The sequence below is a fragment of the Camelus ferus genome, chromosome 21 (assembly GCF_009834535.1).
Source record: "Camelus ferus isolate YT-003-E chromosome 21, BCGSAC_Cfer_1.0, whole genome shotgun sequence".
Classification (NCBI taxonomy): Eukaryota; Metazoa; Chordata; class Mammalia; order Artiodactyla; family Camelidae; genus Camelus; species Camelus ferus.
The window spans coordinates 17,524,657-17,544,455 of NC_045716.1; the positions used below are offsets into that span (position 1 = coordinate 17,524,657).

At 35.3% G+C, this 19,799-nt stretch overlaps 1 protein-coding gene across 1 annotated transcript in view; it reads right to left on the reverse strand.

Annotated features, from left to right (window-relative positions):
• ATF6 (activating transcription factor 6) overlaps positions 1-19,799 on the reverse strand; it is a gene marked incomplete at its 5' end in the record, with an annotated part of 166,906 nt that overhangs the window by 38,106 nt on the left and 109,001 nt on the right. The window contains one exon of the mRNA XM_006173144.2: positions 5,823-5,907. Within this exon, the coding sequence (XP_006173206.2) occupies positions 5,823-5,907 (85 nt within the window). The remainder of the gene's footprint in view (positions 1-5,822; positions 5,908-19,799) is intronic.

Consider the following 19,799-nt stretch of genomic DNA (forward strand, 5'->3'; position numbering starts at 1 on the left):
ACCAGACATTGACCTGGGAATCTAATTTACTTTGCTAAAATTGGAAAATCAAATTCCTTTTCCCGAATATCCTTACCCAGGGTACTACAAAAACCAGTTGCTCAATAAAATCTGACTTTATGTCCCCTACAACTCTCTCCAAAATTCTACAGGTTCCACTTAAGTCAGAGAGACAGATTCAACGTACAACTTGTTTTTCTTTCCAAGTTACATGTAACTTTCGAATTCAGAAATGGCAGAAAATATATTTTATTCCGTTTTCTCAAGTCCTTATATTGCTCAGGATGAAAAACTTTTTCTTTTTTAAGTTAAGAGATATCCTCACAATGTCTCTGTTTCTTCAATAAACAAATACTCAAACTTTTTTGTGCCTATGTAACTTATACTTTTTGGATTATAAGTGATACAATTATAGTACTGCTTGTCAAATTCATTGCCTAATAAGCCAAAGGAATCTATCTCTGGATCTTGGAGAGTTCTATAGGTCAATTTTTTGCATATATTTTCCTTTGTAAAATAGTTATTGAAAAGGAGGTTAATAATTTCAATTCACTCTTTACTATAAATTTCAAACCTCAATTAGTGTGGTAGAAAGGTAACCTAGTACACATTTTAATTATTTTACATTTGAAAAGATTAGACTAAACTGTGCTTGCCAACTGTTTTTAATCATGTAGTTAAAATAGTAAAGTATTTCAGGAGACCACAAAGTAATGACCAAGAAACATTTACCTTATTCTGTAATTCAACAAACATGTGTCTATCAAATCCAAAACATTATATTACATTGAATTATACCATATTGATCTCAATAAATGTGCTTAATCTTTATACCATAGGGACAAAGTGGTATAAAAATCTATCTTAAGTTCTGGAGTCCAAATATTTTTAATATTTGCATTATCTATAATACCAAAATATTTAATTAACAGTATAATAATTAATCTAAAATATTTTATACAATGTATTTAAATCCTGGCCTCTGTTATGTAGTAGTTGTATAAATGGTACAAATTACTTTCTTGAGCTTCAAGGTCTTCATCTACAAAATGAAGATAACACTGAGCTGTTAGCTGAGCATTATTTAAATTAACAGAGATGAACATCTTACAATGTTTCCTGTGCCAGACATTGTTCCAGGTACCGAGGAAATGGTTATAAATGGCAAACATAACAAATAAGATTCCTGTCCTCACAGTGGAGGAGAAGTTGGCTAAGCTGACTGAGAAGGAGATATAGGAGGAAAATTAGACAAGCCATGGTATCATGAAAGCCTACCAAATAAAGTGTTTCAAAAAAGAGGGAATATCAAAAATGCACCTGAAGAGACTTATTGTAAAGCAGCACAAGGAAACTTTTTGAATTAATGAAAATGTTGATTGAAGTGGTGGTTTCACAACTGTTTGCATTTGTCAAAACTCATTAAATTGTACATATGTATATTATACCTCAATAAATCTGATTTCTAAAAAATGTATGTCAAGAAAAACAATTTAAAAAGGGCAGAGGACATGGAAGAAACCTAAATGTCCATTGACAGATGAATAGATAAAGAAGATGTGAGAGATACACACACACACACAGACACACACAATGGAATATTATTCAGCCATAAAAAAGAATGAAACCATGCCATTTGCAGCAACATGGATGGACCTAAAGATGATCATATTAAGTGAAGTAAGTTAGACAAAGAAAGACAAATATAATATGATATTACTGTACATGTGGAATCTAAAAAAAGATACAAATGAAATTATTTATAAAACAGAAATAGACTCATAAACATAGAAAACAAACTTACGGTTACCAAAGAGGAAAGCCAGAGTAGGCGTGGGGGAGAGGGATAAATTAAGGTTTGGGGATTAACATATACATTCTACTATATATAAGACAGATAAACAACAAGGACCTACTGTATAGCACAGGGAATTTTATTCAATATCTTATAATAACCTATAATGGAAAAGAATCTGAAAAAGAATCTATATATCTGTATAAACTGAATCACTTTGCTGTACACTTGAAATTACCATAACATTGTAAATTAACTATACGTCAGTTTTTAAAAATGGTTTAAAAAATGGCAAAGGACCTATTTTAAGTGCAAGGAGACTAAAAAGGTGTGACAAGTAGATCCAGTGTATGATCTTTGACTGAATTTGAATCCCTCTCCCCCAGAGCTACAAAGAATATTTTGGGGCAAATGTGGAAATTTGAATATGGATTATATATTAAACTGTATTGTATCAATGTCAAACTTTTTTAAAGTGTGGTCATTTTTACTGTGCTTATGTAGGAGAATACCCCTTTCTTAGGAGATGCATAATCAAGTATTTAGAGGTAAAGTGTCAACATGTCCACCACTAACTCTCCAATGGTTTAGGAAAAAAACACACGTAAGTGTAGATAGATAAAGATGAAGCAAATGCGGGAAAATGTTAACAATTGGTAAAATCTAGGTAAAAGGTCACCATATACTCACTATGCTCATCTTTCAACTTTCCTGTAGATTGGAAATTAAAAAAAAAAAAAATCGGAGCACTGAAAAAAAGAAGGAAGTCAACCATGTCATATACTGCTGAGAAGTCAGGTAAGATGAGAATGGAGACATGACCTTTAGCTTTGGAAAGATATTGGTCATTTGCGACCCTTTTGCAAGAGCATTTCAGTAGAGTAAAAGGCAAAAGCCAGGTAAAGGTGGGCAGAGAAGAGAGTGGGAGATAAGCAAATGAAGGCAAAGAGTACAAGTAACTCTTTCAAGAATTTTGCTATGAAGGGTAGCAGAGAAACAGAATATGGAGTTAAGAGAGTCTCCCTACACCAAAAATAATATTAAAACATTTTGTATGTTGATGGGAATGATCTAGCAGATAAACAACTGATCATGGAGGACGGAAAGGTAGGTTAAAAACGCAGGCACAAAGTGTCTGAAACTATGAGAAGGACTGGGATGCAGGGTGTAAAAGTTAGAAGTCACCTTAGATAATGGTGATGATGACAATGACAGTGACAGAGGTGGTAACATAGTGACTAAACTGAAAACAGCAAGGCAATATTTAAAGCATATTTGCTCATTTAATTCTCACACAACTCTAAGAGGAATATATTACTACTAATGTCCTTTTACAGGAAGCTGAGGCACAGAAGTTAATTAGCTTGCCTAACCCAACTATACCTATCTAGTAAGTAGCAAAGTTGGGATTTAGAACTCAATGTTAGAGACTTTTCCCCAGGGCAATAGAGGAAAGGCAGAGTTTGCAGGTGCAGATGCAGCTGGGCTGCTGGTAGTGGTAAAACGAGACAGCTCTTATTTGATTACACCGATTTTCTCAGTGTAGCTATTTGGTGAGTTCACAGCTGAGGGGATGTTGGAGATTTGAGAAGGTTAGAAATTCTTGTTTCAGAGAGAAGGCAAGTGTATTTACTAGCAATGGCAGGCCATACTGAATATCCCTTTGGCATTAATGGTCATAAATTCGAAGTGAATCTACTTGGCCTGACTGGATGCTTTTTGTAGCAATTTTCAACTCCTTGAAAGCAGGCATAAAGAGGATAGATAGCTGAGTTTAACTAGGGTGGTATTTTTGCAAACAAGTGGGACCTAAGAAAAAAAGGGCCAGGGAGGGGGTGTTGCAGGAGAGTGGTGACAGTATGGGACATGGAATGTAGACTGGGAAAGAGGGGGTTGTATGGCTATTATGGATGTAATAGACACAGAAAAAGTGATAGGGTCAGAGAACTGGAGATCTGTGAGGTCAGAGAGTAGTTGGAGTGCGGGTATTACAGCAGGAGAGTAAATACAGAGCGGGATGCTTGAAGAGGAGATTTCAAAGGGAGTGCTCTTATGGATGATGATGAGGTCTAGAGTATGACCGTGTGGAGGGGAGGCTGAGGTGGTGCAGATTAAAAGATGACTGGATCAAAAGGGGCCAGAGTGCTGGATGAATCCTCTGTGAGCATGCTGAAGTTATACACAGAGGTGCCAAGAGCAGTGGGCAGACTCATCAGTAAAGGTGGGGTAGAAGACAGCAACAAAGACAGGCAAGAGGAGTAAAGTCTGGTGCTATAAACTTGAAAGATGTTAAGGGGACTGAAGAAGAAAGAAGGAGAGATAATTCGCCAGTTGTAGCAGGGAGGAAGGATACTACTACCTACCCCACCTGTAGGCTCAGAGGTATATGCGGCGGGGAAATAAAATCAGGCTCTGATTTGAGAAGTATCCTCACTGAGAGCAAGAAGGTGGAGGGACTGTTCAGAAAAGAGGTTGAGGATGCGGCACAATACTTGACACATGGTATATACTCTCACTATTTCTTGAATTTGAATCTTAACTTTTCTAATAGTTTACTACATCCTAAAAAGGAAAACAAAACAAAATTTATTTATAAGGAAATCCAAACCAGATTAAAATGGAAATGATCCTCCAATTATTGTATTTTTCAAATCCATGAAAAGCTCATTTTCAAAACTCAGTCCCCTGGTTAACATAATCAGAGTCAAACAGCATCTTACTGTTCTTGGCTTAATACAGATAGCTCACTGTTATAAAATAAAGCCAGGCATTCTCTTGCAGAAGAACTCAAGATCAGAACAACAAAATTAAGTGAATTCTGCCTTGTTGAAGCTTAGACAATAGCCTTTCTGGGCATAAGCTGATCAGACTTTAAATCTATTATGGTTCAAGTAGAGAAACCCAGGTACCAATAGGATAAGAATAAACAATATTTCTGAAATGTATTCTTCAGAATATAATATAATACACTTTGGAATATACTGTCCCCCTTGAAGTAGTAATATGATTGCTCCATGAAAGCTTCAGAAGTGTGCCTTTATTGAAGGAAGATAAGTTCTCAATTGGTTTTTTCCCCCCAAATGTTCTAAATGTCTTCGTAAAGACTAAGAAAATGTCATAATTCTTATATGCTTTAACAAAAAAGTTTTATGTCTATAAAGTTGCCTCCTAAGCATTTCAAATAAGCTGTCTGTATATAGCTAATTGAAACTCTATACTCCTCCATGGTCTTAAAACACATAATGAATATCTAATATTTTTTCTCTAAGGCTAAATTTTATTGGAATTTATCTAGAATCCCAATGTTGTTTTGTAATTGTTTTTGGTGACTTACTCATAATCATCAATCAGAATGGAGACTAGTTCAACAGCAGGTTAGTTCAAAGGGCTTTTTATTTTCACCTTACTCATTAAGCTATGAGGTTCTCATTACTAGACAGAACATTTACCCGTAGTTCTATTACACCAGATAAGTGGATCTGAGAAGGAGAGCCAATCCCCACTTTTATCAGAGCCTAATATGATGTGTCAGAGAAAGCAATCAGCCAACAACATCTGCAACACACAGCTACCATTTCTCTTTTCCGTGAAGAACACAGCTGAGAGTAACTGCTTCTTTACTAAATTTCTTTAGTACTTTTATTCCTTATGAGGCTTTCTTTTTGGAGTACAGCGATTTTTGTGCTTGCTTTATTTTTCCTCCTAGAGTATAAGCAAGTACTCTATGCCTTAACATCTTCAGATACTCTCAAAGTATTACAGTATTTGTATTTTACTTAATACTCAGCACTAGTGGGAGAACAAAATGCAACAGTAATACTATCAATGCCAAATTCATCAGTATTCTGGATTAGATATGAATAGGCTTCTGAGATTTGGTCTGGGAATCATATCACCAATTATGTAACACAGGAAACTGCTCTGAGTTCCAAAAAAACCTAACTTATAGATTCACTCTCAGAGAACACAACAAGCTTGGTTAAAGAAAGCAATCTAATATCATTCACAAATCAAAATTCCAACTTACCATTTATGTTTATTGCTGGTAATACAATTGACATCTTTGGCCTTGTGGTCTTGTTATGGGTGGTAGCTGGTAACAGCAGGTGATCCTAAGATTAACAAAAGAACAGTCTGTTACACATAACAATTGGCTTAGTCTTGTAACAGAACAAATTCAGAGTTTCTAAGAGGCCAACATTTCATTGTGATCATTAAAAAAAAAAAAAAACAGTTTTTGTTTGAACTGAGTTTTGGGATAATTAACTACAAGTCATTTTATGATTCACTTATTCATAATGCAATAAGCAATAAGCATTATGAAGTACTGAGTGTCTATCATTACCAGGTACTATGCAGCATTCTTGCAATACTCCTATGTCTGATAACATATGCTGAGGTACGCTATAAAGAATATTGGTCAAGCAATCAGAATGGAGGGATTTTAATTCCAGCTCTTCCACTGAACAGCTGTATAAACTTGGTCTGTTTCTAGTCCTGTAAACTGAGGAGGCTAGTCTAGATAATGTCACAAGACACTGAAGTTATCTGTCCGATAGAGTCATTTTAAACTTCTTTTCAAAAGAAGAGGAATGGGGGTGGGCAGCGTCAGGGAAAAAAAGGAATGTTTTCCCCCCTAAAAATTCTAGTCCCAAATTATTGATATATAAAAGGAAGATTCTAATTAAAGCAGGGCCAGGATCTAAATAAAGCCTTGCCTGCTTAGCCTCCTCCTCTCTCTTTAAGTAGCTACAGTGATTTTTTTTTGTTTGTGTGTTTGTTTTTAGTAAGCAACAGGTATACATGAAAGAAAATGTATAGTTCTTGCCCTCAAAAAGCATACAGTTTTGTGGAAGGATTAAAAACATCATAAATGCATGCCTAGTGCAATTATATAGTTCTAAATTTAATACTGCCAATGACTGGTCATCTATAAGTAACCCATGGCATCTGAGGTTTCTGGTTTCCAACCACACAAATACTGAAGTAAGAATGAGCCAAGAGGGGTTTGGCTTCAAAAAAGGGTGTATGAATGTTTTGGAAAAGGTATGCACATCTGTAAGGTATTACAAATGACTTATGACTTTGATATTAACTACTGTTTTCAATACTTCATCTTTTTCCTAGCAAAAACATGGGACTGGTCACAACAAAAGGAAAAAAAAGACAAAAGAAAAAAAATGTACATTAGTGTTTCCATTTAAAGGAATATAGTTAAACTGAGATAAAGCTGACCCTCAGTCTAACCCCTCTTGCTTTCTTTTCTTATTCCTTTGTTCATCTGTTTCACCAGTCAACAAACTTCTATATGGAAGGAGTCATCAAAAAGTAGGATTTGACACAGCTGAGAGTGATAAAAATTCAATGCATCTTAGTTCAAAGTCATTGTGATTATGAAATGTGATTATCAGCAAAGCTAAGAAAAAATCTAGGCTGTGAAAAAAAATTGAAGTTAATGTATATGAACAGGACTGCATAGAAAACATTTCCAGTAACTGCTTCTACTTTGTCTAATTCGAGGCAACATCTCCATGAGAACGTGTTTTTTTTTAAAAAGAGGGGAAAGGATGAGTGAAATTGTTGTTAGAATTTCAACATTGCAGCTAAGGAGGTTTTTGGGGTTTTTTTAAAGTGCATTGTTAGACACAAAGATCACATGTTTCTGAGAGTAAGATAACATATGATAGCCAAGACAAAACAAAATTTGCTGATCTTCATGCCATGAAAACTATAAATAGCTAAACTTCTGTAATTAAAATACTGCATCAAGATCCCCAAAATCGAATGAGAAAACAAACCAACAAACTTACAAGTCCCAAATTAAGGCTATTGTAAAAATAAACACACTTAGATTCCATTGGTTATGGGTTGAGGTCAGGTTCAGACTTGAGTTCCTGCTAAGATCTAGATGTCATACTGTATGTTTTTAAACATGATTTTCCGGACATAATGCCTCCTATGTTCTCTCTTCATTAAATTTCAAACAAAGTAGTTACTTTTGCAGCAGAAAACTAAAAAACACATTATTATTTGTGAAAAAGAAAAATCACATCTTGAATGCATAAAAACTATTAAGAGTTAAGCTGCCTTACCTCTAATAAATAAAGGTTTGCAAACGGGAGGGAAAACCTATAATTTAAAAAATGCTAGTTTACCAAAGTGGCCCATACACTAGAACTACAGAGAATCAAAAATACTACAAACTCGAATTGTGCTTATTTTATATTAAAAATAATTTATACACACACACACACCTAGCACAGTAGAGTTGCTTCATTTAACATTTACTTTCACTTCCTCAAATTAAATGTTTCTTGCCACAGTGAATCTTCAATCATTTTTTTCTCTCCAACTGTGTTCATCTCACTCCCTTTTATGGCCTTTCATTCATTCTATTAGTGACATCTCCAGAAACAAAGGAGTCAATCAACAAATACTTATTGACTTCTTGCATTCATTAAACAAAATTTACTGAGCACAGTGACCGACCATGTATTCAGCACTGTGCTACAGAGAATATTTTCAGGTTTTTATTTTGTTAGGGAAAGAATGATTTTTGTAGCAGAAACAGTCATTTACGCCCAGTATCTGCTTTCCCTTCTATAATATTAGAATAGAAATAGGACCTTCCACATTTAGTTGAACAGAAAGCCACTCAGAATAAAGACTATAATCCCTAGCCTCTTCTGCAATCATATTAAGCCATACATTCAAGTTCTGGTCAATGGACTATAAGGAGAAATAGTGCATGCAACTTCGTCAAGGTGGTGATGGTGGGAGGCAACCCTCCTCCTTCCCTTTTCTCCTTCTTGCTGTCTAGAATGCAGATATGACTGCTAGAGCTGGAGCAGCCACTCTGGGCCATGAGATGGAAACTGCAGTCTGAGGTTTACAGAGCAACAAGATAGAAGGAGTTAGGGATCCTGATGATCGGGGAGCTACCAGATAGTCTCCAGAACTTACAAAATGAGAGAGAAATACAATTCTAATTGGTGTAAGCCACTATTATTTTAGATTTTCTGTCATGCATAGCTCAACCTAAACCTAATTGCTAGTTATATTATATATTTGTGAAATAACATTAACAGTATTTACTCAAGAGGAATCTCAATAAGGGTTAATATAATCAGAGATCATTTTACTCTTTTTTTTAACCACATTAAACCCCCCATATTTATTATACAGCCTTCTTGATACATACCACCCTTCTCACTTTTACTTATTTATTAAAGAACTTGTACAGGAAATTCAGTCCTGGAAAAGGAGAGGTGCATTCAATTAGATGAATCTTAACAAAACTCTTTCTTTCCTATTAAGTCAGTTAATATAATCCAACTGCAACAAAGATGAAGCTATTCAAAAATAAAAAGGAGAAGTAGAAAAAAGATGTCGCCACAGAGATAAATGTGATTTATTTTGGCATTGTCATTCAAAACTATGTCACTAACTTTAAGATATCTTCAAATGGACTCCTGAAAAGTCTTTAAGGACTGAGATACAAAGGGATATCTTTAGGGAGGAAACTATGTGGACAGATATTATAATAAACACTTTGTCATTTTTATTCCCAGAGGAACTTAGAGAAACACTGGTGGGAAAACACCAAAACATTTCACTGTGAGAATAAAGTATCAGTTTTCCAATGCTATGCAATTTTGTGCATGAGAAAATACACTATTTTCATATAATTCTCTCAATCCCCTCTTCTAAGCACTTTGTTAGAAAAAGAGAAAATATTAGTGCATCATAGAGCATCCAAAGTTATCAGTTTCTTCTCTTTTTAAGAGAGCTAAAGCATTAGAGACTAACATCAAAAAAATAGGACCACATTTTGTTCAGCTGAAGGTTATGATGGTAAAACACAATAAAACTGAGGCCCTACTAAGTGTTGTCAAATGTTGATTCTACATATCTGTGTCAAGTAGAAACTGACCTCAACTTAAACTGACTTACCAGTTTAGACAGCCTTTCCCATTCCTCCTCTAAAACTTACTGACTGATGCCCCTAGCACACTGAACATTTATGACTAGTTGTGTATTTTTCCTAAACTAAGCTTTCTCAAACTTCTGCTAATTGTATTTGTGTAATTTAATAAAATACTACATCGCTGATAAAATATGGTGTGAAAAAAAAGAGAGCACTGAGTATAGTTTATGCAAGAAAGACAACATGGGACTCTGCTATATCTGAACGCAAAAGGAATTGGCCCTACTTCAAAAAACTTGGCAAATGCATGCACGTTTATGTAAGTAAATTAAATAAAATAAAGATTCAAATATTATTCTTTTTTAGAAAATGATCCCCTGCATTAACTAATTTTGTTAATTAATTAACAGATCACCTACTAGTCTCTGTTGTACTAGGTAAAACAGCTTTTCCTGTATTAGGAAACTCTGAGTCAAGGCTGGAGCCCTTTATTTTTGAGAGAAAGGAATGTATTTAATATCTAAGGATGTCCCCTAGGAATGAGGGAATCTCAGGCTGCACTTGTGACGCTAAGCAGCTTTCATTTAGATCAACATGGACCTCTATTAGTCAAAAAGTTTTGCAGATCAGGCCCATATTAATAACAATGGCCTCTTAACATTTTATATTTGATCCATATACACTGGATTACAGAGATGAGGTTAGTTTTCCAACAAAGAAAACTGTCAAAACCAGATCAAAACAAAAAGAGCATCTATCCTCATTTCAAAAATAGCTTTGGTATGATACGTATAAAAATTGTTTAGAGTAAATCCTAAGAGTTCTCATCATAAGAACTTTTTTTTTCCTTCTTTTTCTTTTTATTGTATCTATGTGAGATGATGGACACTAACTAAACTTGCTGCAATCAGCGGGGAGGGTATAGCTCAATCAAAGGAGTGCATGCTTAGCATTCATGAGGTCCTGGGTTCAATCCCCAGTACTTCTTCTAAGAATAAATAAACCTAACTACCTCCTCCCTGCCAAAACAAAAACCCAAAAACCAACTTACTGCAATCATTTCACAATATATGTTAAATCAAACCAATATGTTGTACACATTAAACTTATACAGTGATGTATGTCAATGATATCTCAATAAAACTGGAAAAAAAGAAAAAAATAGCTTTGTATTAAATTTTCTCTTATCTGTGTTCCTACCCTCGGGAGCTTTTGTTTTCTACTGTCACTACTTCATGTACCTTACCAAGTATCTTTTAAGCTGCCAAACAAATTGAAGAACATATCAAACCTTAAAAATAAGAAGGCCAAAGCAATAATCAGAAGTAGGCCTTTCAAAATTATTTATCAAATTCACAACATTCTGAACTAATGTTATTTTCCAGTAGTTATACTAATTGTTGATCAGAAACCAAATGTGTCCATTCGTTTAAAGCAATTAAAAAGCAAAGGCAATTAGGATATTTGAAATCATTAAAATACAGACATACATAGTGATATATCCTGAACATAAAAATTGCAAAAAAAAATTAGACATAATAAAATTAAGTAGAGTGTAACCAGTTTAAAAGTCTATTAAAATGTCTATGATGTAGGACTTCCCATCATAGTAAAAACATAAGCAAAGTATATTACTCATCCCAAAACTAGAAATAGTTAATATAACTAGCTAATATGAATGCCGTTATTTGTGCCACTAGGGTAAGCAATAAAACTAGCCTTTAATGAAAGGAAATATAAAGTTTGCATCTGCATAGTACACATGTCAGCCAGTGGAAGAATAAATCAAACCTATTAGTGCACAACAGATGGCCCAAGAATGAGCCAAGGTTTATATTTTGACAAGAGGAAAATTTTGACACTAAATTCAGACATGATAAGGCAGGCAAGGTCACCAGAGGAAAAATTAGCTTGAAATCCTAGGAAGTGCAAACTCAAGTTTGGTTTGTAAGATATGGTTCTCATATCAAACTCCACAGGAAGCCCCCAAAACTGCCCAACTGACCTTGAACTCCCCTTTCAGCCACACAAAAAGTGCATGAAAAAAAGTTTATTCCTTTTCACCTTGTAGTTGAGAGCCAATGTTCCACTGCTGAATAAAAGAAACTGAGGGTGACAGGGACTTAAACAACTGATCCAAACTCTTGAACTTGTAAATGAAAGCTCTTTATAATTTGGTCCCTACTGATCTGGCCTCTTTCTGCCGTGATCTCTCACTATTCCTTTTCACAAACACTGGTGCCAACTGTCACATATATTCTCTATAAATTCAACCAAGAAAGGAAGACATCCCCATATTTCACTTCTTTAATTTAAAACATGACAGGGGAAAAATAACTGAAGCACAAGTATTCAAAGCTTCTACTCTATCTCTATGATTTTTCTAAGGATTTTTTTTTTTTTAAAGAACTGCTGGATAGTGTGTGTAGTAGGGGTGAGGTTATAGCTGGAGAGGAGACTTCGAAGAAGCTAAATTGATTTAATTTTTTTTTTTTAAAGTATGAGTTAGCAGGGGAAGAAAGTCTGGAATTTGCAAGGGTGGAAAAGAGATGAGTAAAGAGCGCTAGCCTGTGCTGCAGGCCTTTGTGTGACAGAAGAGAGACTGGGTTAGTGGCTCTCTTTGTGTGGGGTGAAGGCAAGCGGTCATTTTGCTGTCTGCTGTTTGATTTAATATTCCCTTTATGTTATCTTTAAGAGACTTCACTAAAGGGCTACATTACTTATCAAGTTTTTGAAGTTTTGGATTTGTATTTCTTTTGGATGTGTCACAATGTCAAAATTAGTCTTTTAAAAGGGCAAGCAAAAAAGTCTAGTTTTATTTGCATTACACAGATAAAGGGTCTTTTTCTCTGGGGGCGGTGGGGGGACACATAACGGTCTTCTGGCAGGGAAGCACCTTTAAAAATCAAGTTAAATTAAAAAAAAAAAAATCCAAGTTAAAAAAAAAAAAAAAGGCTCTCCCAGGCCTAGTTATTTGAAGAATTTGGGCAGCCACTATCTGTACAACACATGGCTTTCTCCGCATCCCTCCACTGCCAGGTCTCCTACCCTACCTAACCCTTGGCCTGGTCCAATCACTCGGCTTCTGCTGTGGCCAGAAGCACTTTTTCCGCAGCCTCAACCCAGTTTGCCTTTCCGTCTGTGGTATTTTTCTCTTTCCCACCTCCAAAGGGTCACAGTTACTCCTAATATCCATCCAGGTCTAGCTGAGAATAATCTCATGCCTATAAATGTGCTTGTACTACTAAGTTCACTAGTGTTGCCTCCATTTGGTCTGACCAGGCTGCCATCATGAATAGCAGTGTACATTATAGGGGCCCAGAATTGTGGACAGAAATAACAATGAAGGGCCTATACTATAAGGTATAAGGTAGGAGAGAACAAAGCCAAGTTTTTAATTTGATGCTCTTGATATTTAATATTGGTAAGGCAAGCCATGGATTACATCCCTGAGCTTATTAAATAATTTTCATTTTGGTCATGTGAACTTCAATTAGTTTCCCTTAATCTTTAAGATTTGGTACTTAGTTTTTAATAGTATAAGCTGTTGGTTTTGGCTATCCAGCATTCCAATAGCTTGACTACTTGTTGGTATCACCATTGAGTGGTTTTTGTGAGGAAGTATCTCCAACTACAGAAGCCTAAAGCAGGGAGCCATAGCCTCTCTCCCAGTTCTCTGGCAACTAGGCCATGAACATGTGTCCTCAGCTTGGCAGTCAGATACTTCTCTTGAATTCAAAGACTCGGGCCTTAGTGAATAAAGACTCGGAGAGATATAGATTATTCATAGCAGTGATGAGAGCCTGCCATTGGCAACAGTGCTGGCAGCTGTGGGGTGGCCAGTGGTAGGTTGTCCTAACCCCACTTCTTGAGCCGGGACAATGGCTATTCTTTGCTATGTGGCCTCCTTTGGTTCCCACCATATTTCAAGCTGAACTCTCCAACCTTCCACAGAATTGTGAGAACAAACACATAGACCCCCAATAAATTCCTTTTCTGCTTAATGTAAGAAGTTTCTGCTATAATTTAAGTTACAGTAGGTTTCTGTCATTTACAACCAAGAAACAGTTACTGGCACAGAGCTGGAATTTCATTTCCGACATACTTGATGTTGCCAGTTAATGTCTGATCTAACATTTTCTGGAAACATTGATTTTACTTAGATAAATCATGCCATTATTGTAGGTAGATAAAATACAACAGATTGAGCTATAAATCAGTGGACCTCCTTATCTTACATTTGATGCCCAAAGTAATGAAAATTGACCGTGTCACCACCATTCTACTGAAAGTGTCCTCATAAATATTATATTCTAATTGTTAAAGCCCCTTGCTTTTATCCAGCCCTCACCCCAGACCCCTCTCTGCAGCGCTTGACACTCAACTTTCCCTCCTTAAACTCTCTTAGTTCTCATGTCCCACCAATGTTTCTGCTGTTGTTGCCTTCTCTTCTGCCACCTTCCATGTTAATTATTGGTGTTTCTTAGAGGTGAATTGTTTTTCAATCCATATCATCCCTTGGCATTCTAATCTAGTCCCATGACTTGAAGTATATGTCTGGTTCAAACCTCTCAAAACTTAACTGAAGACCCATATTCATGACTGTTCACTAAACATCCCCTCTGGAATATTCTATAATATGGTCCTCAAACTACAATTTATCTTCCCCCTGGATTTCCTATTTTAGTTAACTCATCAATTTCTTTAAAACAATTTTTTATTGAAGTATAATTAATTTACAATGTTGTGTTAGTTTCAGGTATACAGCAAAGTGATTCAGTTATATATACTTATTTTTCACATTCTTTTCCATTATAGGTTATTACAAGACATTGAGTATATCACTCCCTGTGCTTTACAGTAGGTCCTTGTTGTTTATCTATTTTATATACAGTAGTGTATATATGTTAATCCCAAACTGCCTAATTTATTCCTCCCCCTCCCCCACCCCACTTTATCCAGCTCATCAATATCAATTTAGCTATTCAAGTAGAAACCTAGAATCATCTTGGACTCCTCCATTTTTCTTGCCCTCAACACTAAATATGCCCCTTTCTTATTGGTGAGCTTAATGCCATTTTTTGTATTCCTCTACTTACTCCTTGGTAATCTCATTTAGTCTCAGGGTTTTAATATTATCTATATACTGATGACTCTTGAATTTACATTTCTAAGTCCAGCTCACTCCCTTGGCCTTGATTCCTATAGCCAACTGCCTACTTAAAATATCCCTTTGGATACCTCTTAAGATATCCAACACTGAGCTCCTGGCAGATCTCTCAAATGTGCTTCTCCCATAGTGTTTTCCATCTCAGTGGCAATGCCATTCTTCTCAGGTGCGCGGGCCAAAATATTGCAGTATTCTTCTCATACTCCATGTCCAATCCATCAGCTAATCCTACTGATTCTACTTTCTAGATATATCCAGAATCTAACCATCAGTCCAAGCCATCATTATCCATTGTCTGTATACAGACTATGCCTCCTTAATGATCTGTCCACTTCTGCACTTCCCTTCTTGAAGTCTATTCTCATCACAGCAACCAGAATGATCCTATTAAAATGTACACCAAAGTGCTCCAATGATTCCCAATCTCAGAGTAAAATTAAAATAACCTCAGTGGCCTTTTAAAAATATATGTTATGACCCAGCTACTTACTTCTCTGACATCATCTTCTACAGTTCTTTGCTTAAGTATGCTCTAGCTGCAGCAGCCTCCTTTCTTATTCCTCACATACAATGAGTATGTTCTTACTTCAGGGCTTTTATATTTGCTGTTCCTACTGGAATATCCTATCCTAAAACATGCACATGGCATGTGTCTTCACCCCCTTCAAATCTTCACTCAAATGTCAGCTTCTCAATGAGGTTTTTCTTGGCTACCCTAGTTAAACTATACAACACATCCCCACCAAACACACTCACATCCTTTCCCTTCTCTGCTTTACTTTTGTCCCTAATACTTACTGTCTGTCTGTATCCTCTATAAGCAAGCTCTATAAGAGTTGATATTTTTAATCTGTTTTGTTCACTGGTGAATTCCCAGGATCTATTATGGTCCTTCATATGACAGGTATACAAAAATGGTTTATAATATAAATAAGTTAGCTACAGGGAAGTTACAATAATAGCTTTTAACTAGCTGCCTGCCTCAAGGAGGCAAGGGTCCTTGAGACCCTTTCAGTAAGTCTATAAGGTCAAATTATTTTCGTAATAATATTAAGACATTATTTGCCTTCTTTCACCCTCTCGAAATTTGCACTGACGGTGAAAAAGCAAGGTAAAACTGCTGGGCCTTGGCATAAATCTAGGTAGTAGCACCAAACTATAATAGTAATCATTGTATTCTTCACCGCCACACACTCTTAGTAAAAATGAATCAGTGTATGAATGTAAAGTGAATTAAAAATTTTAAAGCCGAATTCAATTAAGAATATCCTTGTCAAAGCAGTGAAAATTATGAATATTCTCTGTGATGAAATGGGGAAGTACGTTTAAAAAGTTTGCTGCCTACTGAAGCATGATGGCTATCTCTGGTGGGGGAAGGGGGAGGGGACTTACGTGATTCAGTTGCCAAGCTGAACTACCCACTTTAACTTGAAAGAGTGACTGACAAACTATTGTTATTCAAGCTTGGGTATCCATTAGACATTTTCTTGAAAATAAGAGAAGTAAGCCTATCACTTCAAAGAGAACAGCTGACAATATGTATTGCAAATGATAAAATTTGAGCTGGTAAGCAAAAATCAGAATTTTGGTAACTTTGTGTCCACCATGATAAGCATAGCTTTTCTTGATGTGACTGGTAGTGATATTAATGAATGTGATTTTTAATATTGTGTAATGAAATGTGTTAATATCTGGAAGATCTCCATAATTCAATGAACCAATATTTTCCAAATGACCAGTGAGTGCATGATGTTCCAAAATCATCCATGTATAAAAGTTCCACTCAAAATGCAGGATAGATCAATGGCTTTTAATGTTATAGAGTATATAAAAGTTCCATTGATACTGTGTCAGATTCCATACTGCAACTAATCTTTTAAGAAATGATTGCCTGTTGAGTTCTGATGTAGTATCAAAAAAATGATCCACAATTATCTGAAACTCTCAAAACAATTTAACAAGAACCTAAACTACAGTTCACTCTCCAGTGTGAGATCTACTTAAGTGCTGATATGAGTAATTAATGGTGAAGCACTAGAGGAAATAAGATGTGCTGAGCGCTGCCCTGGAATGCTAGGTCAAACAAAAAATTATTCTTCATAAACAAAGACTCTGAATAGGTGGGAGGCCTTTGGCAAGATACTATATTACAAAGGTAATGCTCCTTATTCTAGAAGGTTTTTTTTTTTTTTTTTGAGGGGGGAGGACTTTTTTCTCTAAGTTTTGGATCTTTACTCTTATAACAAGTAAATCTTTTATTAGGAAACATGGCTATAGATATGTCCTTTAGACCTATCAAACTGGTTGTGAACTCTGACATTCAAAGAAGATCATGAGAAATCACCTACAAACACAGACCTCAAATGTTGTTTAGAATGACAATATGAAATAGTGAACTGAAGTATCAGGCTAATTATAAAAAGGAGCCATAAATTAAAAAGAAAAATAAAAACCTATCATTTAGGAAAACAAATAGGTACTATTTTTAAAAACCCACCAAGGAAAATGTCCAAGAAGTGAATGCTAGATAAAAAAGGGAGGTAAAGATATTAAGTTGACTAATCTGACCCCTTTCTCTGTTTCAACATACAGTTATTAAGCAAAGAAAGCAAACTGCTGCTTTCTAAAATGTTAAAAAATAAAATAATCCAAAGTAGTCTAAAACTTCCCTGACATTTTTCTATTCTCCCAACTCTCTCTTGTACCACTCAAAATGTGATAGCCAATAAACTGAAAATCTGGTCCCAATTTCCTTCTCCAGCCTTATCCTGTACAATACTCCCTGAATTCTAATAAACTCAGATTATTTCCTTTATTTCCTTTCTTTAGGTACTGTAGTGAGGGTCCTGTGTCTGTGATGTCCTGACCCTTTATTATTCTATACTGGGAATATACCTTTCTGGCTTACATGATTCAGCTCATACTTTTGTTTTGTTTTGTTTTGTTTTTGAAGGCTTTGATCATCTCCCTCTTGATCTGAAATCTCAGGTGTCAAGTCTCATGTAGGAGATTTTCTTAAAAGTCTGTTATTACATTCAAAAAGTCAACCAAAATATGACAGAAATGTCATTAGGCAAAAGCACAGAGTCACAGGGCAGGAGAGACCTCAGAGATCTTGGAGCCTCTGCCCTCATTTGAAAAAGCTGAGGCCCCAGCTGGGATTTAGACCAACTCTGTCAACAATAATTTTATTCTTACATACCAACAATCATCAGATCAAAATAAATGTTTCTAAAATCACCAAGAAAAACGACAATGAGATCTTCAAAGTAGAAAATACAATTCACTCATGAAAGTCAGTATATCAAATTGCTAAGAGTGCTGGATTCTGCCCACTACCTGGATAGGTTTCTGGGATGTCCCTAATAATAAAGTCATATTTGTCTTCACATGAAATTTCCACTCTTTCCCTTGTGTTCTTCTGGTCTTTCTTTGGTGTGTGATCAGGAAGCACACACTACACCTTTAACATCACTCTGAATCATGTAAGATCAGGATGCTGAATATACTGGAGAGAAAACTGTCATTATAGATAATATTTATAGTCTCTAGGGGGAGGGTATAGCTCAAGTGGTAGAATGCATACTCGGCATGCAGGAGGTCCTCGGTTCAATCCCCAGTACCTCCTCCAAATAGAAATAAATAAATAAACCTAATTACTTCTCCCTAATAAAAACAAAAACAAAAACATAGTCTCTAATCTATACGAATGATAGATAATTACATGAAAGCAAAAACTAATTACATGAGAGCAAGAACTAGGGATGACTGTAAATAAAGGTGACTTAAAGAATTTCAATATAATTATTTCAGTATTATCAATAGGACCCTAAAATGCATTTGCATGAACAATTCTATCACAGTCACATTTTAAAATGTTACTGTCAAAATAAGTACAGGCAATCTTATTTATTAGTAATTATTCTTATATATTTTAAGTGATCAGTAGCGGAAACAGTCCTATAAATCTTTGAATATTTCTACAACTCCCAAGATAAACTTTGTTCATGAAGAGAATCGAGAACTGTTAAATGACTTTCTTGGTTCATCACAAAGATGAAATAAATGTGTGACTCTACTGTGGGCAGACAAAGAATGATCAAAGTATAATCTGATGATAATTCTCAGTTGTAAAACTTTTCTAGAAAATAAAATCATTCCATTATAAAATAGTGTTTAAATTACAGTATAGTGGTTTTAAACCACCAAACTTTAGGTGAGTACATAAGTTAGCTATTTATTTACTTATATGTTATTCAAGAGCAAGTTCAAATCTAAAAAATAGCAGCTGTCTGCTACACACATTAGTATTGCCAAAACGGTAGATATAGACCCAATTTATGGCTCACCTAAAACATACTTAAATACACTGGGGGTGGGGGCAGGGAGACATGTTGGGACTGAAGAATATGTTTGGTTAATGAAGACTAAGCGGCTTTAAAAATTACTTCACATAAGTACATTCAGATACTTCATATGTATGACAAATAGGAAAATCTGTTTCATGATAGTTAAGGATAATGTTTCCTGGTTAACAGGACCGAATAATATATGGGTGATTGACATAGTGGTCTCTCTACTGTAACTAATGTTACTAAGATTAAACAGCAAAAGTATTCCAAATGTAAATTAGTAAATGTACAGAAAGGGTTTCATATACACTTGCACAAAATAACTGATCAATAAATCCGCAGGATACGTTAATCAACAGACAGGTACAATTTCACAGTTTAATGAAATAATACTGCTTCTTGAAATTACTGAGAGAAGATCGAGATTGTAACTAAGAAAATAAATTAGCCATTAACCTGATAGTGTAGCTAAAAATTTCAGAATTAATTTCAGAGTAAATTTAGTTAGTTTAGAAAATAGTGAAGTTTCAAAGAGACTAAATAAAATAATTAAAG